The following is a 15,828-nucleotide window of genomic DNA, read 5'->3' as shown; positions in this document are numbered from 1 at the left end:
ACATCCTACATGGTTTTGTTAAATTTAAACAAAGCAAAATCAAACGCCTCATTTACATCATCATCCTGAAACACTTTTGGATAAACTTTTAGGTTCAACCAAACGTTGCAACCTCCAAAGTATCCACTCCTAACCGTTCAACATCTTAACTAGTCGTCGATGCTCTTTTCTATGTATCCAATCTAATCATTGGATCTTAATATTCCATATTTCACGTAGCTGAAACACCTATGAGAAATTTCACAAACGAGTATCTTGTCAGACAAACGCTTATGACAGAAACCGTTCATCATTACCATTTCCAGATAATCCTTCCCAACGATTGAAGGTCACCGGCCTCCCCACCTCCTAAGCGACATTGAAAACTTATTCACGCTAATACATAGGGGTTACTACTGTTTATTTTGGGTTATATTATTTTTTTAATTACTTGACAATAGAAACTTACAAACTGATATCGGATTTAGTTAAGCGCAGAAATTTGCGTTTAAAATTAGCAAGAAAAGTGTAAAAACTCATTAGTTGATCTGTTTTCTCTATGAGTGTGGTTTAACTAACTAACGTTCTTATTATATACGATTATTAAAAATATAATTGAAAGATAATTGATACTACCTTGCCATTGTTGGAGTGACCTCAATAGCACAATTTTCCTCCTACAATTAAATTGGTAGAGAAACACGAAATATACTAAATTAAATGTGTTTTCTTAGAGGAAAGTGGTTACAAATCGTTTTATTTTACCAAGAAGAATTGTTAAAATCATTAAATTTTTTAAATGTAAGGGTTGAAAGTCTGTCGTAACAAGGGAGAAGATAACGTAATTTAACTGTCAGTGCGTTTAGTATGTTTCTAATATTTCAGCTTGTTATAAAAAAAAATAAAATAAAATTATATGTTCAGGCAGACTATAAATTCAAAGCACTACTGTGTATTGCAAAAACTTGCTTATGAAAAGCCTTTTCCAAGAGCCGTTCAAGAAGCGTTCTCGCTTATTGCTGGATGCTGCAAAATTTGTCACTTCTTAGCTTAAGGTGGATCTTTTATAAAACCCATTCAGTTTTGGATTAAATGGTGTTATGTTCCACTTACTTAAGTGGAAGTGCTGCTAAAAGTATTATTTCGGATTTTTAATAAATTGTTGTTTCGTGAATTTAATCAAATTAATTGTGAAACACTTTAGCATGGAAATTCTTTAAAATATTGTTTGTCGTGGAATCAGGGATTGTCCAAGATGAAAAAATACTGCACCTTAAAACAGAAAAAGTATTTTTATCAAAAATAAATGCACTGAGGTTGTTTCGTTCAGAATGTTTGTCGTATTCCTTTTGGTTTGTCTTAACCGTTTTTCTTCTTTTATAGAAATGTATCAATTCTTTGCAGGATTGATGGTCAGATTTCCAAGCCTGATCACGTCCAATTTGGAAATAAACGAGGAGATAGTTCTAGGGCCGAACCCACTGCAAATACAAAATTTGAACGGTGATATAATAGATGTTCCAGTCCCGACGTCGCACATCGGATTTTTTTTTACATTTACATTTAAGGTAACTCTCAGCGTCGAAAAGATACGGACCTTTAGTCACGTGTGTTTACAGTTCGGTTTATAATTAAATATAAATTACACATCCGCATTTTCGATCGGTTCTTCCTGGTACTCTGGGAGCCATTTCCGTCCCGAAATTTAATTTTCCACTGTCATGGTGGTTTTATATCCCTCAGCCCGGGAAGCCATGAAACCTATTTACGACAACGGACTTTAGAAATTGATTGCCCGATCGTCTCTCTTGATTATTCTTTAGCTCCCTTGTCGCCTTTTCCAAGAACCGTTCAAGAAGGGTTTTTCGCTTATACTGTAAAATTTGTCACTTCTCGGATCAACCAGAGAAAAGATTGCTCTCGCAGGTTATACTCAACTCTTCGGTTTGTTTGCGTTGGCAGTTGTTTGAATTTTTAATATCAGATGATTCCGCCGGAGCAAACACTGCTTCAACAGTGCTAGGAATACGAATTAAGGAATAAGAAATAAGCACCGACGGTGCTTTCTTCGCCCATGTACCAGTTCTAATCGAATTTATTCCATCCCCTTCAGGCCAGTCAGCTTGATCAACCCACTACTTTAAATTTTTATCCTTTTCAGTTGACTCCAACCATAGACCACCATACCATCTATAGTTGGTGCAACTGCTGCCGCTCAGTGACTTCATGAGTTACCCATATATCGAGCTTTTTGACTTGTAGGATGTTCTTTAAATGGAAAATTGTAACTGTGGCTGCAGTATTCAGTTGTACTGAGAGTCCACGTAATAGTTTTTCTTCCACAGTAAGTTTTTGGGAAATTCGTCGTAAATTAATAATGGAGGTCTTCCTCTGCTGAATGACCGAATTTTAAATAAATCCAATGTATTTATCAGGTATACTAAAGAGTGTAATTATTTTGGTAACTATTCAATACAAACAAAAAATAAATAATAATCTGCAAACATGTTTATTAGCAAACAACCGAAAAAAACGATCTTCGATTATAATTTTTGCAATTTTTTCCTAATTAATTCTTATCTTTGTAATAAATTAACGAACATCGATTTATGGATAGGAAGATAATAAAGGCTCAAGTCTATTTGGTACTGGTGGTCACTAGCTCATTATCAGAGACTTTTAATGATAATTTTTAAAGAATGAATCATGAACCCTTGACCCCCATTGTGCCTAGCTGAGAAATGTATGTATGATGTCTCGATCAGTTCATTATCGCTAAAAAAAGAAGCGAATTCTTTATATATCTTTTAACAATTTTTCGTTATTATAAATATTTGGAAACATCGATAATTTTTTGTTGTTAAAAAATAGGCTTATTCTCACTTTAATACAGTTTAATGAAATTTACTTTTGGCCATATAAGTAAACAGTATTGTTATTAAGGTCTTTTCAGAAATTGTGTTAAAAATAAATTAACTTTAATTTTTATGCTTTATTTTTATAAATTGAGTTAAAATAGGTTAAGTACGAAACCGAAGTTGCAATTGTCTTTAAAACAGGCAGATATGCAATATTTTATTTTATTGCATGTTTTGTATGCGATGTTGTCAGCCGTGGCTTTATATAGCTTTTATTTAAATTCGGAGTTTCCACAAACATTTGTGCTGTTTTGCGCGGAAGTGGACCAGGAGCTACAAAACTTTTACGAATGATGCAATCTTTTTCTTTCTGGTTCGTTGTTTGATGAGTGTTGATAAGAAAACTCGACCGATTGAAGGATAATCCAATGAATATTCCCTTGTGAATAAATGTGAATCTATTTAAATAATCCTAACACCGTAAATCTGCCCTTTGGCCATGTTTGCCTACTTCCAAATGGTAGATCTTTTTGAGTTGGCTCAGTCGGGCGATAAATTTGTTATTCTGGCCGAAATATACACAGCTTTGATAAACCGCAGAAATGTTCTCTTAAAGCATACAACTCAAGGCAATATGTATTACGTCAGACCGAGTCAACAATTAATGAACTAGGTTTAGAACTTTATTGGGATTCGAATCCCAGCAGCCGCTGCTTCGAATTATATACTATAGGTGACACTATATAAAAAATCCACTAAACCTCTTTATTTATTGTAAATATTTCTAAATAAAAATTAAATAATAATAAGTAAAGTTGGCCAAAAAATTTATTTAAAAAACTATTGGGTTCGTTTTAAACACCGCAGGATCGTATTAAATGAGATAAGATATATACAAGTCACGAAAACCAAAAGACTCTTTCCGTAGTTTGCCATATTTTTTGTGAAAAAATAATTCGTGTTCGGAATTTTTTCAAAAATTATAGATATCGTATGATAACTTTGAAACGATTCCACCGATCCACAGGGGTGTAGAACTCCTTAAATAAATAAGTTCGGGAGATATAAAATAAAGATATGCGGAGTTTTTATTGATTTCATCCTTATTGTTGTCATTTGGAATAATATAAGATGTAATCTTTGTTGACATAGGCCGAACGGAGAGACGTTAATTTTTCAACGGCTGTAATAATGTTGGATTTAGATAAAATCCAGAGGAGTTATGAATTTTAAAGTGGAACAGAAAATAAAATTGCCCTTGGCAAACCCGTCCAAATGTCTACTCTCTTAATAATACTTTAAAAATTCATACTTAAGGGATTTAAAGTGCTTAAACAAAATTGATGTAAAAAAAATGAATAAAAATAAAAATAAATAAAAAAATAGTCTACTTGACTGGAAGATTTTGGCTTTTGTAACTTTATATATCTAATCTCATTTAATTATTATTTTATTATCATATTAATATGTTATTATTTATCATTATTGTTTATTAACATTATTATCCTAATACGATATATAATAACACTAAAATACACGCAAAATGAAGGAGTATGGTATGAACTTTCCGATACGTGTCTTAATATTTTTCGAACATTATCACCAAAAAAGTTTTCAATAAACTCTGTGATTCTACGTCCGTAGCCATAAGTGTAAATCACTTTTGGCAGTTAGTTAAGATATTAAAACGTTGTAATTCATGATAGTTTCAGCAAGAAATCAAATCTTGATTTTCTTGACTCTAACTGTCTACAGTCACTGTTTGAGCTTCGAAATTCTTTCTTTACTCTCACGACAATTTAGTTGTCATTTAAGGTTTAATTGATACCGTTGATAATCCACGGAAGTTACAATAGAAAAACGACGTGACCTTCAAATGTTTCAAGAATTGTCGGTTTCTTAAAGGTAAAAGCTGGTTTTTGAACGATGGAAACAACCTTTTGTCATAGCTCCGCGTCATTTCACGGCCAATTTGTATGATTACGATGCGCAGATGGATGCAACGCCGCATTTTAAAGGCCGGAAATTGTTCGGTATAGATTGTCGCAAGTTTGTACAACTCCGAAAAACCCGAGAGACTTTTGACGTTGTAATCCCCATTTTTATAATTTCTTCTGCCTACTCCATTGAATTTACCAATTTCTTCGCCTTTGAAATGCTACGCCTTACTTTTGGAACGTTAATATTTTCGCCTGGGGTATTTTTAATTTTCCTACGGCAGAAGTTAAGTAAATTGAAATACTTTTTCCCTCCCTTTATTGGAATACTGTAAACATGCTTAAAAGTGTAGCTTGATCGTTCCCGCTTTTTGGTTTTCCTATCCTCGCCGTTTTGGTCTGTCAGTCGTATTTGGACAGAGGTGGATTGGTGTCTTACCTCACTCTGCTTACAACGGCCTAACAGACCAAAACGGCTAGGATAGACAGTCCAAATGTTCGGAAACGACTAGGCTACAGTTCATCAACCTGCAAACCTCAATAAGAACAGTTAATCAATGAAAGATTTAAGACTTTAAGATTAAAGACTAACTATAATTTGTAATCTGCGTTTGCCTAGATGATTTTTGTGAAGTCCAGTTTCTTTTAAAAAATAGTGAGATGTTTTTTGTCAACTTATCTTTCTGTTTCGGTATCTTGGGAGGATTAAGTACGGGTTTTTATTTAGTTCAGGTTTTCCAGACCCAGTACTGAAGATGGCGAAATGTCGAAATTCGTCTGACAGATCCATCGAAGGTAAGCATACGAAAATCATTGATAACGACCAAATTATAAGTTCATCGACCCGCAGACAGCAAAGAGAAATCTCGCAATTCAAACTCTGTTTGGCCTGAATTCAACCACTGTGGGTGCATACCTCTCAACAAGATAAACAACGAGATTAGGCGAACTATGATCGAAAACAGTCCAATGAACGTTAACAAACTATACAATGTTCTATAATTAGTTAAATGATATGCAGCCATTTCATTAGTCATCTGGACCAAAATAATTTTTTTTTATCATGACAAATTGAGGATTGATCTATTCAAAAGTTAATTTTAGGAAGGGTTTAGAAGAATGGTTATTTAAAGATCGAGAGATGCGGTCTGTTGTGATGTGGGTTTAGAAAAGCATTTTCTTTATCGTGAGGTTCTACACTTTGAATCAGTACAAAATGCTTTGATTAAACGTAAAATTTCTACATTCTATTGTGTACATTATTGTATAAATTCATTTTCACATCTTATATGTATTTGTATAATTTAAACAATGTTTATAAATCCCAGGCCCTGAAGATGATCTCAATAAAGATCGAAACTTTGGCACGTAAAGAAAATGTTTTTCTAAACCCATATCACACCACACTTCATCTCACGATCTCTAAATAATCATTAACTAACGGTCAATAAACAGCACACATTTAGGAAGAATCCATTACAGTTCGTGGTCCGATTGACTAATTAATTGTAAAAAGGTTAATTGTTCAATCGGCCCACGAACTATAATGGATTTAATGATTAAACTGAAGTATATCTTCACAAAATCTCTCCGTGGCCATTTCATTTGTCGCCGAGAATCAAATAGATTACACGAAATTTGAAAAATGGCAAAAAGGAGGGAAAATTCGAGCGGTGGTGTGGTTTGGGATAGTTAATGTGAGATGGGAAGTTAGTGTCCGAGTAGATCGAAGTCACGATAGCTCAAGTGGTAGAGCAGGAGCATATTTAGGGGAAGGTCGTGGGTTCGAATCCCGCTTGTGACACTGATTTTTTTATCTCAACCAATACCTTTCATAAATATTAATTAATTGAAAAATGTTAATTCGCCAATCGGGCCACGAACTGTAATGGATTTAATAATTAAACTGAAGTATATCTTCACAAAAGCTCTCCGTACCCATTTCATTTGTCGTCGAGAATCAAATAGATTACACGAAATTTGAAAAATGGCAAAAAGGAGGGAAAATTCGAGAGGTGAGGTTGAGATGGGAAGTGACGTCCGAGCGGATGACGTCACGATAGCTCATGTGGTAGAGCAGCGGCGTATTTAGCCGAAGGTCGTGGGTTCGAATCCCGCTCGTGACGCTAACTTTTTTATCTCCACCAACACCTTTCATAAATATTAATTTAGAAAGAATATTCACTTTATCAGTATAATAAAATAAGTTTTTATGTTACTTTCATTTTTTAAATATCTTTCAACGTTAATTATTGTGCCCTGGTCAAGCTATATATGCCAATTAACGATTGATAACAGGAAATGTTTTATGGCAATTTTTATTTCAGCAAGATCACATCGTACTCCCAGGGCTTGAAAACAATACGGGTTTTGCTCAAGTTGTGCGAAAACCTCATCTCTTGGTCCGCCCATGATAGTCTTTTCTCACACGAAAGTAGTGCTATGGAGCTTATTAAAACAACTGATGACCCAGTGAACCAATACCCATTCTACAGTCATCTTCTCGGCTTCCAAGTAAGTCCTTCCTATCTTATGAAAACCTATTAAAGATTTTATAGAAGTTACTATTATTTAGTATATAATCTTGGTCTTCGTGTAAATATACTAAATATTCATTTACAAATTATCTCAATGTAATGGATATCATCTTAAACAGCATAATTTTATTATATTTAAACAAACTAATTGATAGGGCTTATTTGAAAAAAAAGAGAAAAAAACTCAGTTACTTCCTCAAGCTTGTGATGAAAATACACCTTCATCAGAACTTGGAAACTATTTTTAATAATTATAAGGTGGAAAAATATGAACATTTACTTACAATATCGAAACTTTTGGTTTCCAACATGTGAATGTTTAAATATTCAAACATTAATTCGCTCCAATTTGCTCGCTGAAAGATGTTTATTTAGGCTCGCCGCAAATTGAACCCAGCCCTCGGACAGCACACGCCCAGCCCAGACGCGTGTTCTTCTGTGAAACGCAATTCCAGGTGATGTAGCGCAAATTGAACCCACTCCACGGCCAGCGCAGTTTGACTTCAACCACCCGTGGTTCGTTTGCGAGAGCCGCACAGAATTCGTGTGTCCTTCACATCGTGGGTTTGCCGTAATGATGGAACGTGACGAAAGTTTAATTGAAATTGTGCGGGATAATCCTGTATTGTATGACACAGTTGCATTAGAAACTTCACTCGGGATCGTTATAGCCCCTATAGATAATTCTGATATATAATTCAGTGGTTAATAAAGCAGTAATGATAAATCAATTAATTGTGCCTGTCTCCTTTTTTTCTAATTCACAATCAAAGCACCCTTGAAAATGTTTACCAAATTCCATTCCATTTAAACCTACGCACTAGTTGGTATTTGGGAAGTAAGTCTAAAATAATAGTAGTAATATTATTTAGTATAACATTAATAACAAACATTCTTACCTTAGGGATACGGCCAATTTTTCTTCGTCGAACTGCCGGAAAGAACCCCTAAATACGTTTTCTGGAACTTCCTCAGATACCAAATACTAACAGCACCTAAGTAGGCACTTCTTTTATTTTTAAAAAAAATTTTTGGATAACAAACTCAATAAAACAAAGTCTTCAGTTTCGGACTCAGATTCTAAATTTAGAAGTATTTGCCAAAAAGAGGACATCGTTACCAGGCCTTGACCTTTGCATGGTCCCTGGACATTCGGGACATAGAGGTTGACAAGCTGGCCAAAAAAGGGAGCCAACATGAACTCTATGGACTCAGTACCCTACTGCGGTCTAGCAACCTGCCACAAATGAGGATACATCTTAAAATGGATCCTTAATGAGTCCAAAACCTGTGGAACAATACCGCAGGTTTGAGGCACGCGAAGAGATTCCTAGGACCATCCGCAAAACTTACAAAATATCTACTGGAAGGCAACCGCAACCGAACCAGGATTCAGGTTGGACTCCTGACGGGGCACTGCCACTTAAGAAAGCACATGCACCAGATAGGAGTACAGACAGAAGAAATACTGTAGATACTGCCAGGAAGAGGAGGAGACCGCAGAACACATCGTATGTTTCTGTGAAGGTCTATGTAGGTGAAGGTTCTTGAAACTAGGACAAGAAAAACCACAAGTAAGATCCTATACCATGGAACCGCTGGCAAAGGTGTGGAGGCTGGTTAATAGCCTGAAGCTGGCCAGTGAGTTCTAATTAATAGAGTAGCACAATAGATCTATTTAGATCGAGGTGCAGTAGGCCTTGAGGCCGCCCCTCTTATCCCTATCCCTATCCCTATCCCCTACTGCCTCAGTACTAGGTTCAATGTGCGGTACCTCGACAAAATGTGGTGTATCGTGGGATGGGTTGTGCATTGGGCGAGACGTTGCTGTCCGTGGGCTAGGTTCAATTTGCCACGGACAAGACGATTGAGATTTTGCAAAAGTCCTATTTTTTCTATTTATTAATACCTATTGGGTTGTCCGGAAAATAATGCAGGATTTTGGTATTAAACAAAAAAAAAAAANTACAAATGAGTAATCCTGTAAACGTAAACAGAATATTTTATATAGATTTTTTTTAATGAAAACTTAAAATCCTGCATTATTTTCCGGACAACCCAATAATTGTACGAAAGAAACAATGTCCTCACTTATTGCTAAATCGTAATTTATAATATAGATACTTAATTGATAATAAGCCAAATCTAACATTTTAGCTCAACATTAGATCACTATAAAAGACCAAAAATTCTAACGCATATGAATATTTCATTAAATTAACAATCACCCATCATTTAAGTACATTTGTATTCGGTGTAGAGTGTATTTCGGTTAAAGTATTAAAGTTAAAAACTCTAAAGACTGGTGTTTTAATTGGCCACCTTTTAAAAAATTCATCACGAAAGAAATCTCGCCAGGTCAAGGAAATAACCAGGTTAGGGCAAGAGATTGACTGTCTTCTTGTGTCAAACTCGAACGATGAGCAAGGTCGTTTAAACTGTTTTATTCAATTACATTATTTCATTATTTGGAACTGGAAGTACTTCGTTTAAAACATGTTTTTTTTAATTACATTTATTTGATATTTACAACTACAAGTGATTTATTAAGTAAATATGTTCGTATATGTTGAATTATCATTTAAGGCTCTTGTAGGAGAAGTTTCCCAGTGGTAACACTCCTTCACACTGATATCTTGTTTTGTCTTCACTCAATGGGAAGGTTTCGGGGCCACTTTTATTTCAATCGTCTTGGAGGATTTTCAGGTAGGGTTGTAAGTGATAAATGTCACGAATAGATTACGGTGTGTGTTCAGTGATTGATGTAATTTTTTATAGCGGGTTTTGATGAGTTCATGAACAAACGGGATGTGTAGATCGTTATGAATAGTGTAATTTGAAACGTAAAAAGGAGCATTTATAATTTGACGGAGAATTTTAGATTGGATTGATTGGAGACGCTGGGAATTGGAATACTTGGTTGAGCCCTACACCTCACAACCGTACGCCCAGAGAGGTCTAATCATTGTTTTATAAATTAAAAGTTTGTTTTCATTGTCTAATTTTGATCGTGAGTCAAGTAGTCTTTTTAACAATTTAGAACGTCGGTTTGTTTGCTGTCTTTTCAGTCTTGTGTGGGGATTCCAAGTTTTCGTTTATCCAGGAAAAGTCCAAGATAACGCACAAGGTCAGTGGTAGGCAATGGAATTCCATTTATACTCACCGCAGGACAGACATTTTTACGAAAGGTAAAATTTATCTGTGCGCTTTTCGTTAGGTTTATCTTTATTCTCCACTTTATGAACCATACTGTTAATTCATTCAGGTGTTGCTGTAAGTGGTGAGTGTAAATTGAGGGGTCCGATTTACGTGTAAGAATCGCTGTATCATCAGCGAATGTGTATGTCGAAATGTTACCATGTGTAGGAATATCTGCAGTGTATATGGAAAATAGAAAAGGGCCAAGTATGCTTCCCTGAGGAACACCCGCCCTAATGCGTATATAAGGTGAGAATTCAGTTCCCTGACGGACTCGACAAAATCGATCCGTCAGATAAGATCTCAGTATAAGATAGTACGTATGAGGGAGGATGTTCTTCAGTTTCCAAAGCAAATTTAAAACATGTACATTAATTTATCGACTTGTTGGATATAAAGCTACGGCAGCAGCTAAGACAGGCTGTTTTCTTGTGGCAAACTCGAACGATGAGCAAGGTCGTTTAAACTCTTTTATTCATTACTTTATTTCATTACTTTGAACTTGAAGTACTTCGTTTAAAACTTCATGTACATTGCTTTATCGACTTTTTGGATATAGCTACGGCAGCAGCTTAGTCATTTGTAAACATCTCTTAAGTACACATTTCACAGTTCGGAGAAATGGTGCAAGTAATGTTACAATTGTGGACGATAACAAGGCATTCAAACAAATCCAGATATACAGGCAATCTGTCAGCATCAGTCTAAATACTTCTGAGGTTTGTCTTGAAGGCTGGCGTCCAAGCATTTTATTGCACCAATAATTTCCATGTAAGACAATTTCTTTATCTACTTAATTCGCTCTTGGTCTTGTGTTCCAATGGAAATTCTGAAGGCCACGATTTTAAAAGATTCTTTCATGGGTTAATAGTTAAAAATGGGTGGGGGGTAATGGACTTCAACCATTGTTGTTTCACCGTCAGACCTGACCTTGTTTGGAAGGAAGTTATTAATTTTCTGTAACATCTAATTTACAATCTGGTATGCCTAATAATAATATAGATAAAGTGAGTGGATGACAACCAGAAATCTAGTAGAAAATATTTTGATATGATTTTTTTAAGGAACGTATGTTCGTGAACCAAACGTCCAGTAATTAGAGTTTGATGTAAGGCTATTTTAATTAAATATTTATGTAATTCTTGAATTTGGCATTTTCCCCATGTAAATGATAAAATATTCAAGGATAATAAAAAATTTATTTTATAAAGAGCAGTTTTGTTGAAAAGTTGAATAATTCCTCTTCTTTTTAAACTCCTTTCAGAGAGGAAAACGTAACTAATTGCCTCGACTTTGTAATGTAAGATTTTTGTTTCAAACTTTACATTACTCCTTGTTTTTTCTTCCAGTTCTGTGATTCCATTTGTACAATATTCAAAGCCCTGAGCATCTTAATGGCGTCATTCAGTGAAATGTATTATGGAAATGGGATTACCGATATTTTCAAAAGTACGTACAAAATACTTGTTTCGAGGAGTGGTATGCATTTAATTAAATTTATTTTTAATTTATTTCAGCTGGGAAATATCTCTTAGACCCTGATGTTAGGTCTAAACGTATTGTTAACATCTCGCAATATGCCTCAGCCTTGTTTTGTAAACACTTCTGGTACCTCGGGGAAATGGGTAATTATCCATTTACGATTTTCTGTGCATTTGGGGAGGAAATGGTAAAAACTGGGGAAAACGTTGGTATGAATGAAATATGTTACATGTAAACTATGATGGTAACTTGTTATTTGAACCAACAACCCATCAGGAAAGCCAACATCAGTAATGTTCGCATGCATACATAGCTTAAGGTGGATCATTTATGAAACCAATGCAATTCTGGATTAAATGATGTTATAAATGGAAGTGCTGCTAAAAATATTATTTCGGTTTTTAATCAATTGTTTTTTCGTCAATTTAATCAAATTAATTGTGAAACTCTTTAGTGTGGAAATTCTTTAAAATATTGTTTGTCGTGGAATCAGGGATTGTCCAAGAAGAAAAAACACTGCACCTTAAAACAGAAAAAGTATGTTTAGCTTGACTGGAAAAACAAATGCTCGCACTGGGGTTGCTTCGTACTGAATGCTGTATCTCTTTTGATTTGTCTTAACCGTTTCTCTTCTTTTATAGAAATGTATCAATTCTTTGCAGAATTGATGGTCAGATTTCCAAGCCTGATCGCGACCAATTTGGCAATAAACGAGGAAATAGTTCTAGAGCCGAACCCACTTCAAATACAAAATTTGAACGGTGATATAATAGATGTTCCAGTCCCGACGTCGCACATCGGATGCAAAAATTTACATTTAAGGTTACTCTCAGCGTCGAAAAGATTCGGACCTGTTAGTCACGTGTGTTTACAGTAAAGGTCGGTTTATAATTAAATATAAATAACACATTCATATTTTAGGTCGGTTCTTCCTGGTACTCTGGGAGCAAGTTTCCTTCTCGAGATTTAATTTTCCACTGTCATGGAGGCGGTTTTATATCCCAGAGTCCGAGAAGCCATGAAACCTATTTACGTCAATGGGCTTTAGAAATTGATTGCCCGATCGTCTCCCTTGATTATTCTTTGGCTCCCGAGTCGCCTTTTCCAAGAGCGGTTCAAGAAGCGTTTTTCGCTTATTGCTGGATGCTGCAAAATTTGTCACTTCTCGGATCAACCGGAGAAAGGATTGTACTCGCAGGTTATACTCAATTATTCGGTTTGTTTGCATTGCCAGTTGTTTGAATTTTTAATTTCAGGCGATTCCGCCGGAGCGAACATCAATTTCAGCCTGCTTCAACAGTGCAGGGAATACGGCATAAGACCACCCGACGGTGCTTTCTTCGCCTATGTACCAGTATTAATCGAGTTTATTCCATCCCCTTCACGCCTTCTCAGCTTGATCGACCCACTTCTTCCAATTGGATTTTTAATCGGTTGTATAAAGGGTAAATTTATCTCAACTCTACCTTTAATTACCATTTGTCTACTGTTAACGTGGGTATTTTCAGCATATGCCTGCTCGCCGGAAGTTTTTCAGAAGTCTTTGGAAAATGAATACAAACTTCGCCCAAACAAAGAAAACACAATATATAAAACAAATGAAGAATGTCCTATGAACTGCAATGGAAACGGTAAGAATACAAATTGATAATACTAATTATAATAGACAATTTTACACAAAATCAATATGACACCGTAAGAATAGTAACACACTTCATGACCTGATTACAACACACAAATTATTAAAGAATCTGTCATTAAAAAAAAAAAACTTATGTTAAATATATATAAAGTTTTTTAAAAGTATAGTCCTTAAGTTCAATTGTCAATATTTGAAGAAACAAACTCTTGCAATGAATTGTATTTATTATTAAACTGCCAAACTTGCAATATTAAAAAATAAATAAATAAAATTAAAAAAACACATTATAATAAATCTATATAAAGTTATTTAAAAGTATAGGCCTTAATTTCAATCGAATAAATCAATATTTGAAGAAAAACTCTTCTAATGAATTGTATTTATCATTAAACTGCTCAACTTGCAATATAAAAAAATAAATAAACTAAATAAAAAAAAACACATTTCAATAAATGTATATAAAGTTCTTCAAAAATATAGTCCTTAATTTCAAGTGAATGAATCCACATTTGAAGAAAAAACCCTTCTGATGAATTGTATTTATCATTAAACTGCCCAACTTGCAATATTAAAAAATAAATAAATAAAATTAAAAAAACATTCTAATAAATGTAGATGAAGTTCTTTAAAAGTATAGTTCTTAAATGCAATTGAATAAATCAGTATTTGAAGAAAAAAAAACCTTCTGATGAATTGTATTTATCATTAAACTGCCCAACTTGCAATATTAAAAAATAAATGAATAAAATCAAAAAAACATTCCAATAAATGTAGATAAAGTTCTTTAAAAGTATAGTTCTTAAATTCAATTGAATAAATCAATATTTGAAGAAAAAAAAACCTTATAATGAATTGTATTTACCATTAAACTGCACAACTTGCAATATTAAAAAATAAATTAAATAAAATGTTAACAATGAACAGTTGATGCTGCTTTTGGTCCGAGAGACGGTGAACTCATATCGCGGGTTTGTTGCACTACTCAAACCTGCGAGTGAAGACTATGCCAATAGGTGATCCAATGCCGGCTCAGCAACAGTTAACAGTTGTTCAATCAAACGAACAAACGCGCAATTAATAGTGATATTAACCATAATTAACAAGATAAGTTCTAGAAACGCGTATTCTCTTTGGCTGTAGTATTTTGGTAAAAAAAATGAAACGATATTATTTTGAAAAAGTATTTATCATCAGATTACAACAATATCAACATATATTTATTAGGTTTCGTGGTCCGCTTGACCAAAAAAATTCTTTTCAATTAATGAAGATTAAATTCAATTAATTAAAATTTCAATAAATTATTTATCTCAACCAAAACCTTAATTAATTGAAAATATCAACTTATTAAAATAAATAAGAAATAGAGAAAAGATTTGCTCATTTTCATATCAAACAAGAGAACAACAAATGAGCGAGATAATTTCTCAAAATAATCCAATTCAAGTTATTGGAAATTATTGTTTATTATGTACGCAGACATCTATGTTTGTGGTGATGTATATATATGTATTGTATGTTTTGTTTCTATTCTGTATTTGTCAACCTGAGGTACAAACGAGAGGCTAGGTTTTTAGAATATCGACCTGGTACACATGGTAAAATGGTAAAAGCAGAGATTCAGAAACTAGAGCGAGACGATCAAATGGCTGCAGTTTAAAATAAAAGCGCGAAAGAAAAGAAAAAGAAGGAAAACAGCTCGGCGATGCCCTCAACTTTTTGTCGGCCTATAAACTTCCCACTTATTGTTTACTCCAAGGATATTACACCCTTCGAATACGAGGGACCCATCGAACAACCTTTCTCTGCAAGCCGGACACATACGCGGCCTTTGGCCCAAAAATTAGGCATGCCAACTTTGCATGGCCTATTCTTAATCGTGTCAGGTTGACCCTTCTTCTACGAGTCAGCTCCTCCAAGGGTCACCAGTGCTGTTGATACATTAGAGCTTCTCTGCGACCCGGTTCATTGATGCTGCCATCTTTTTTTAATCATATTTTTTATTGCGTTTTTATCGTCAGAGGGCCGGATCGCGGTGGTCATGTCAGGAGATTGGGACGTTCGTCCTTATACGCCTCATGAGCCCGATGTTTTGAACAAAAAATTAACGTCTTGTAAAAAATTGCATTTATCTTTAATTTACAACTGCACATAACTTGAAATATTAACGTACAAATGATACAAAATTAGGCAAG

The 15,828-nt window shown here is 34.5% G+C and overlaps 1 protein-coding gene across 4 annotated transcripts in view; it reads left to right on the top strand.

Moving 5' to 3' along the window:
• Window positions 1-15,828, top strand: part of LOC106668997 (hormone-sensitive lipase) — a 33,633-nt gene that overhangs the window by 5,369 nt on the left and 12,436 nt on the right. Inside the window, exons 2-8 of one of the 4 annotated variants that reach the window (XM_024228165.1) lie at window positions 7,102-7,288; window positions 11,859-11,958; window positions 12,027-12,134; window positions 12,654-12,844; window positions 12,913-13,189; window positions 13,248-13,436; window positions 13,500-13,622. In XM_024228165.1, the coding sequence (XP_024083933.1) occupies window positions 7,102-7,288; window positions 11,859-11,958; window positions 12,027-12,134; window positions 12,654-12,844; window positions 12,913-13,189; window positions 13,248-13,436; window positions 13,500-13,622 (1,175 nt within the window). Of the gene's footprint in view, window positions 1-7,101; window positions 7,289-11,858; window positions 11,959-12,026; window positions 12,135-12,632; window positions 12,854-12,912; window positions 13,190-13,247; window positions 13,437-13,499; window positions 13,623-15,828 lie in introns of all 4 variants that reach the window. The other 3 variants (XM_014398234.2, XM_014398233.2, XM_014398232.2) reach the window with 3 other exon arrangements.

This window comes from Cimex lectularius, unplaced genomic scaffold, assembly GCF_000648675.2.
Source record: "Cimex lectularius strain Harlan isolate CLEC.00 unplaced genomic scaffold, Clec_2.1 scaffold249, whole genome shotgun sequence".
Classification (NCBI taxonomy): Eukaryota; Metazoa; Arthropoda; class Insecta; order Hemiptera; family Cimicidae; genus Cimex; species Cimex lectularius.
The sequence above is the reverse complement of the archived record's forward strand: the minus strand, read 5'-3'. Positions and strand labels throughout refer to the sequence as shown.